The 8,452-nt window shown below is 45.1% G+C and overlaps 1 protein-coding gene across 1 annotated transcript in view; it reads left to right on the top strand.

Annotated features, from left to right (window-relative positions):
- LOC106816397 (ribosomal protein S6 kinase beta-1-like) overlaps positions 1-8,452 on the top strand; it is a gene marked incomplete at its 3' end in the record, with an annotated part of 20,355 nt that overhangs the window by 3,498 nt on the left and 8,405 nt on the right. The window contains 2 exon segments of the mRNA XM_014820999.1: positions 4,346-4,484; positions 5,675-5,728. Of these exon segments, the coding sequence (XP_014676485.1) occupies positions 4,346-4,484; positions 5,675-5,728 (193 nt within the window).

The following is an 8,452-nucleotide window of genomic DNA, read 5'->3' on the forward strand; positions in this document are numbered from 1 at the left end:
TGAATGCACTGACGCCTGCACGAATTCGGAATTAGCACCCATCAGCCCTCAAAATGCATGCCTGTGTGCCGGTTTATGCTAGATATACGACGCAAACTTACTACATACATGTCCTATATGCTATTGATTACTTTCATTCTTGAAGAAACAATTAGTGCACTCATAAATTATAAACATTATAGGTTTAAGCTATTTCATAACAATCACAACGCAAAGAAATCGCGAAAACACAAAACAACAACAGCCTTTCGCCCGCATCTACCCCCTCTCATCCAAAAGAGCATCTTGCCGTGCACACAAGTCGATGACGACATGAGGCCCAGTAATCATACAGTGTGCACCTGTGCATTTATCTACTCTTCTTTTAGTTTTACTTATAAAGCGCAGAGGCCCGCCGCTTTTATCACATATTGTGACCACCTGCTTAGCATCCATGTAGAACGCATGGCCACCACCGTATTCCAGGCTAGAGCTAGCCGAAGATATTGAGCAAGATTGCAAGCTTAGAATCCGACGACGAATATAGAATTGTGATCAGCGCTGCTATTTCTTTCCTCGGCATTGCCGAAGCACGCGCCGACATAGCTTTGCGTAATCAGAAGACACCGTTCTATTTCCATCTGCTAATTATTGCATAGTTATCTTACAAACTTTCTTCTCATGCTTTATATGTACCCCGCGTGAGAAAATAACGCATGTGTGAATAGACTGAGGTAAAAAAATAAGGCCATTGGCAACGGTCCAATTGCGTGCCAAACCCTCACAGTAATTTGCTACAAGCTTGACAAGTTACACTTACAATACAAGTACAAGCTTACTCGTACGCGCTACTGTGCGCAGCGCCATATCGCTCTTAAGTTGATCTATTCTGTTAATCCTTACATGTAAAAATAACTGTTCACATACCTTTGTATTTACGATTTTAACGTAATCGTCAATAATTAGCGGTCGTTAAATAGACTTGACACAGTTCACAATCTGGCGCAAAGTGTATTTGACTTTTTTTTGCCGTTAATTGTGATAATGTAAAAATCATTACGACATTAGTCATTAGACCACTACGCACTACTGAGTAGTACTAATATTATCTAGATATTTACTGCGTATTTATCAGATGAAATGTACTTGGAGTTGCATATATGTACTGCCTGCACCGCGCATTGGAATCCACACTATCATGTACGAACATGCCAAATTTGTATCGCCGCGTGGTAGCAGCTATCGACAAAAATTTAAGCCCTTGTGTAAGCGTTGTGACACAGAAATGGAGCCGGACAAAACGGCGCTGTTTGCATATTGCATTTAGTCTTATAATAGTGTAATGCTATCACTACTCAGTTTGGCCATTGCTAGCATCTTTCATGAAGCAGGTTTCAGATATCAACTTATTTTGCTGTTTAGTGTTACTCACTTTGTTATGATTGGCCATTCTATTTCCTCGCGTAATGAAACTGGTTTACTCAATTATTTGCTATTAATTAACTGTAGCTTACATGACCAGTGTGGTTATTGTTCATTTCTCTCAGTTTTCCTCAATTATTACGCATTATCTCGTCACTGCTGTTTGAGTTCAGTCAGTTTGCATATTTGTCAAGTAAAGTTTTTACTCTAACATTATAATATAATTTGTTTTCCTTTTTGCGCGACCAACAGATGATCATTGCGTGGGAAACTATATGACGAATCGTGAGCTATTGGCCAACACTATATGTTGCCGCTTGATTAATATGAGATCTATATTCAGTCCTCGCCAAAAGCCGTCGGCACCGTCGCCGACAAATTTCGCTGATTTTTGCACGCCGCGTCCGGACAGAAAATTTGGCTATTACCAGACCAGACGTGGTCGCGTAACGCTTCATATCAACTAATTCACGCCAGCAGGCACGAGCTACGTCAGCTACCACACACTCGCCCCGAACCCTAATACCCCTCCATATGCGCTATTTATATACCAGTGCGTACCAGAATTAATCTATGCTGTCGGCAAAGGCCCGACTAGCGATTGCTGCTATGATGATAAAATAAGGAAAATGATGACAATGCGACGTGCGTGCGCTTCAACTATCATGGCGAAGTTGTTATCATTACTATCACTGCATGTATACCTAGGAATCACACAACGGACAAGGCCAAAGCACCTAGAAATTAGGGGTGCCAGAACCTACATCAATGAGCAGAAGCTGGCCAAGCAAGGCATGCTGATTGTGACGCGTCACGGAAATGATGAAAGAATAAGCGGAGTGCTAGCTTTTTCAGCTTTATGATCTCCCATGACGGTCAACAGACATAGCTGGCTGATGAGCAGCGAAAGCATATATGTGTTAGATATGTCACAAGAAAAAGCCCCAACAGAGATGTGAACTGTGCTTTTAAATGTTTCAATATTTTTCTTGGCCTCCAGTAACATATCCATTTCGGTCTGGGGCTAAAAATCTATTTTTACTGGACCGAATGCTCCAGAAAGAATTTTGTACTTTGCGCGAGACTGTTATATTATAGTATATATATATCAGTGCTCAACATTAAGCGTGTCCCGTTGCCAGACTGAAACAAGAAGTTTCGCCGGACAACCGTAAACAAGTCTGAGACCATTGCCCGGTGCGACAACCAAGAATTACCTAAAACCTAACACTAAACTCTAAACCGACTCGGCTATCTTTATATACGCGTGGTACGGCCCAATTAATCTATGGTGTATAACCTTTTGCGCTTCAATATTTTGCTTCTGAACTGACAATAACAATCCCAACCAAACTGCGTGTAGCTAGCTGGCACAAATAATTTCAGCTTCATACTTCAGAATTCCGAGTGTCTTTCTAGCCTCTTCAAGAAATTTTAATCGCGAATTAAAATCCGGCAATAATATAAAAATATGGCCGACAGCTGCTATTTCCAACATTGGTAATGTCAGGTTTTCTGATTTATGAGAGCCGCTGAACTCAATTTGGAACCAGCAAACGCAGCAAAGTTTCCAAAATTTTCTGGGGAGAACCCCATACCCCCCAGCCTGTTTTTCACCCCCCCCTCCTTGGAATCCTAGACCTCCGCACAGGAACAATTACATATCTTGGGAGCAGAGAACAATGAACAAAAATTCGCCTTTTCGCATGGCGCCCAAAATAAAGATTGCAGAGCTGAGAGGTAGAGGAGCCGTAGGGTGTGGAGGAGGAGGCGAGGAGCCAGTAAAATATTAAGTCACCCACTATTTTGTACAGTTTCGCTGTTTTGGCCCCCGTGTTAAAAGAATTCCTGGCTACCCACTGTTTGTGGGGTGTTTTCTGAGTTCATTTATTATATGTGATTGAAAATAGAGAGATTTGCGCGGATATTTTTTGCGACAACCCATAAATTGTTGCAGACAACCCGATTTAGACGCGGTGTTGTCTGCAGGCAACAACCACTTTTTTTCTTATATTCGAGCCACTGCTATTATACAGTGGTAGAAAATTAAGCTTGTGCAAACAAGGAGCTCCATGGGGTGGACTCCCTGCCCCTCAAAAAGAGGGAGTCTGCAGTCTGAAGTTCAAAACTAAAGAAAACAATAACGCATATATGAAGATTCATGAGGTTGCCCGTCTGCCAAATTCTCTTTGGGCATATACTGGAACATTCCGCGAGGCCGTGCTCTGGAATGAACGAGTTAGTATAGCAGAATTTTCAGGGAGTCACACGGACTCCTGCATATGTCAAATCAGGGAGTCCGCTCTGGAATGAACTAGTTAGTATAGCAGAATTTTCAGGGAGTCACACGGACTCCTGCATATGTCAAATCAGGGAGTCCGACAGTAAATCAGGGAGTATTTGACTCCGGACTCGCGTTAATTTCGCACCCTGTATTTAACATGATACACATAAACGTACAACGTCAATGGCTTCAGTCTTCTTCAAACTTTGTATCAGTCGTGATTTTCTATCATAAGCTGTGTATTCGACAAGAGTCATGATGTGCGATTTATTGCATAGACAATGTGGTCGCATTAGATGCATTAAATCTATTGATTCATCTTACGATTCTTAGCAGGGAATATGGAATAGAATCATTGTATTATTGCATTCACGTGTGTATGTTTGTGTGTGTGTGTGTGTGTGTGCGTTCGTGCTTGCGTGCGTGCGTGCGTGCGTGCGTGTGTGTGTGTGTGTGTGTGTCTGCGTGTGCGTGTGCGTGTGCATGTGCGAGCATGCGTGCGTGTGTGCACATGCTTGTGAGAAGGTATGTGTAAACATGCATGTGCATGCATGTGTAGGCGTGACGCGTGAGTGAACGTGTGTGTGCGTGCGTGAGCATGCATGAACACGTGTGGGTGTACATAACACGCTGCATTACTAACGTTGCATCTGTTTACAGTGAGGAACAGTTAGAGACCATTGAAATATCAGAGAAGACCGTGAATACGTCGATCAATGAGAAAATAGGTCCAGAACACTTTGAACTTCTAAAGGTTCTTGGAAAAGGAGGCTATGGAAAGGTAGGGAGTCAATTCCAAGTATTAAGTAAATAATCTGCTTGTGTCACAGTCAGTTAAGCACTTGTTACATGTCTAATATTTTTTGGCATTTCCACGCTTTGCAGTGTAACTTCGGTCTCAGTAAAATGTGTGATGTAAATTCCGTAATGTGCATATTGATTGCACTTCTGTCCCCCTTTTGATTTTCAAACGCAGAAACACTTGCACAAATTATCATCGTTGTACAACAGGAAATTGAGCATCAGTTGACGGTATGTTACACCGTTCTGTTTCGTACTGTTTGCTCTACTTCAATAAATCGTTAAACTTAAAATGGATATCGCCTCGCTGACGATGTGGAACGTTTAAACAACAATTTCCTGCTCGTGTGGGAAATTTTTTGTATATATATGAGAGCAGCTAGGTGTGTGCTTACTCTCTATAACGCACTGAAACGCAAATCGTTTGGCGGAGATTCGCTTGTGTTTTAGCGTATAAATCTTTGATGGGTTTAGCACAGTTTCTTGAGGAAAATCATTACCGTGACGACATGCGATTAAGCCAGCAGCGAACAGTAATTATTTCGTGAAAACCTCGTGCGTTGTACGCTCGCACTACGTCATTGAATTTAGGCCAAGCTCACACGGTCGTTTTATCTGTGTCACAATCGCAAAGCAAACCTGCGCACGCACGTTAGTCTGGCCCAGCGTAGCTAGCAGAGATGAGCTTTACCTATGATCACACGTGTCGCCCGTCGCCCGTCTAAAGCTGGCCTTGCTTACTTTTAACTCTCGCTCTCTTTCTCCCTCCTCTCTCTCTCTCTCTGTTATTGGTTTTGGCTGTATATAATTTACGTTAGCCTGTGGGTAGTGCGTGGATGGCACGTGTTGTACTACGTACAGTACAGAGTTGGTCTGTAAGCTGCTCTTCAACCAATGTGCAAACGTTTAGCTGATATGAATGGATTAAAGAGGCCAATATTATATTAAAGCTATTGATTATTAAAAAACCTTCCTTTGTGTAGTATCCATCTGTGGTCTCATGTTTTTTGCAGCATTGACTAGTTATTTAGTTTTCAGAAAAACCGCATAAAGAAATTATGCAACAGTAGGAAGTAAAAAACGAAAGCATTATATTTAGATTGGATCATGCTGTTACGTAATCGTTGATCATTGCTTGAATTGTCTGACACTGTTATTGTAAATATAATTCTAGGTGTTTCAAGTTAGAAGATTAAAGGCATGGACCTTAACAAGATATTTGCAATGAAAGTTCTAAAAAAGGTATGTTAATATTTGAAAATGTTGTTAGTTCTCCAATTGTTTGTTGTCACTGATGACCCACCTCTTGGGTCCTGTGGTGTAGAATGTCTACTAACCTATTGTTTCCTCCCTTCTCTTCCTTATGTTTGTGACTCACCCCTCTCCCCCTCTCGCTCTCTCTCTCACCACCACCTCTCACTCCCTTCCTTTCTCTTTCTCCCCCTCTCTCTCTTCTTCCCCCTCTCTCTCACCCACTCTCTTCCTCCCTCTCTACCCTCTCTCTCTTCCTCCCCCTTCTCTCCTCCCCTCTCTCTCTCACCCACTTCTCTTCCTCCCCCTCTCCCCCTCTCTCTCACCCCACTCTCTTTCCTCCCCTCTCCCCCTCTCTCACCCACTTCTCTCCTCCCCCTCTCCCCCTCTCTCTCTTCCTCCCCCTCTCTCACCCACTTCTCTTCCTCCCCCTCTCCCCCCCTCTCTCTTCCTCCCCCCTCCTTCCCCCCCTCTTCTCACCCACCTCTCTCTCACCTCCTCTCTCTCTTTCTGCAGGCAAGCATTGTGCGGAACCAGAAGAACACGGCGGCACCACCGAAGGCCGAGCGAAACATCCTCGAGGCCGTCAAGCATCCGTTCATCGTCAGCCTCATCTACGCGTTTCAAGACGGGCGGCGAGCTCTACCTGATCCTCGAGTACCTGTCGGCGGAGAGCTGTTCATGCACCTCGACCCCCGCGAGGCATCTTCATGCGAGGACACGGGCGTGGTGAGCGAGCGAGCGAGGCAGGCGTCTCGGTGCGTGTCTCGGGTGTGGTCTCGGTTCGCGTCTTCGGCACGTGTCTCGGTTCACGTCTCGGCACGTGTCCTCGTTTGCTTCTCGGCACGTGTCTCGGTTTACGTCTCGGCACGTGTCTCGGTTTACGTCTCGGCACGTGTCTCGGTTTACGTCTCGGCACGTGTCTCGGTTTACGTCTCGGTTTTGCGCCTCAGCGCAGCATCTCAGCGCGCGTCTCGATTTGGATGTGCGCACATCAAGGAATATCTCGTTAATCCGTCTAACGGCGCCTCCCTCCCGCGAGCCTCCCGTTGCCGTCGGTTACCTAGTCGCTGAAGCTGGAAATGTTTAGTCGCTAATTCACGTTGTGTGTTTCTCTCTCTCTCTCTCTCGACAGTTTTTATCTCGCCGAGATCACGCTGGCGTTGGAGCATCTACACCTCGCAGGGCATCATCTATCGAGATCCTAAGCCCGAAAACATTCTCCTCGATCACTCAGGTGAGCCGCGCCGCCCCCGCACCCGTCGTCGGGCGTAATTTGATAAGTGGATCTCTTTTGTGGTACATGCCTGGCGCGTATGATTGTCGATCTCCACCCCAAAACATGCTTCTTGACACCCCACTGTCCTTAAAAAAACATTGTCTCCACGAAATTACATTGATCTGAAAAAAAACGGCCCTAGTGGCAACGATAAACAACAACGCCGACCCACGGGGAACACTCGTTCCCTTTCTTCGACCGTGCGTGTCGGGGTATAGCTCGTGCCCAGGACGGAATGCGTGGCGATTGATCATGCATGACAACATCTGCCCGTGGACGTGCGTGTGGTCACATTCATTGATTCAAGTCGGGCACGTTTATACCCAGCGCAAACACGGTCACGGAATGGGAATGGAGTGAGGATGAGTTGGGTTTTCGCGTGGATAAGTGTTTTTCTCGGTTGTTCCCTTGTTTTTTTCGTTGCCACGATGTCTGTTTTATTTAGATCAGTGTAAATTCGTGAAGAAAAAAGTTTTTTCGGATTGAGGGTGTTCGAATTAGTGTTGAGTGGAATTGATGCTCAGATACCACGGTTCATGGTCCCAGGATCATATCTGGTTTTATATCAGGATCATAATCAGTAAACCAGTATATGTACTACAGAGCATCCATTATATATCAAAATATTCTTGAGGTGCCCGCTCGCAAACCCCCTCCTACGGGGAGGGATGCCTTTCCATTCCCATGTAAAATCAGTCGCATGTTTATTTGCATTGAATCATCAAGTCACTAAACAATTCATTGAATTCATCTGATTATATTGAATGTCATCATCACTCGGAATACATTACTAGACCTTGTGAGATTCTGTCGCGTAAGCTATTGCGTGCGTCGTTGACGCAGGCAGTTTGATACGCATCGCAGGCAACGCCTTGCCGCGCTGTGCTGTGTCGTCTGTGGGGGAGGTCGTAACACAGTGTGGCTAACGGGTTTTCTCTCTGCCTTCCGCAAGGTCACGTGAAAACTGGGGACCGACTTTGGCCTATGACAAGGAATCGATTCATGGAGAACATCTGACGCACACGTTCTGCAGAACAATAGAATACAGTAAGTGTGTGTTGTGTTCGTTTGGCGTCGTGTTGTATGTATGTATATGTGTGTGTTTGTGTGCGTGCGTGCGTGCGTGTCGTGCGTGCGTGCTCGTGTTTGTTGTGTGTGTGTGTGCTATGCGCGTGTGCCATGTTCTCGTGCGTGCGTGCGTGCGTGCGTGGTGTGTTACGCGCGTGTGTGCATGTCCGTCGCGTGCGTGCGTGCGTGTGCATGTCTCGCTCCAGCGTGCGTGCGTGCGATGTATATGCATTACGCATATAATTACCTACTGCATATACGTATGGGATTAGCAGTAGCAACTGCGCATCATCAATCATGTTGATTCTATTCCAGACAGCAGGACGACTCCTCAATTTACAAATGCCTTACGGATAGGGTTAAGTTAA

The sequence above is a fragment of the Priapulus caudatus genome, unplaced genomic scaffold (assembly GCF_000485595.1).
Source record: "Priapulus caudatus unplaced genomic scaffold, Priapulus_caudatus-5.0.1 Scaffold1367, whole genome shotgun sequence".
NCBI classification, from domain to species: Eukaryota; Metazoa; Priapulida; class Priapulimorpha; order Priapulimorphida; family Priapulidae; genus Priapulus; species Priapulus caudatus.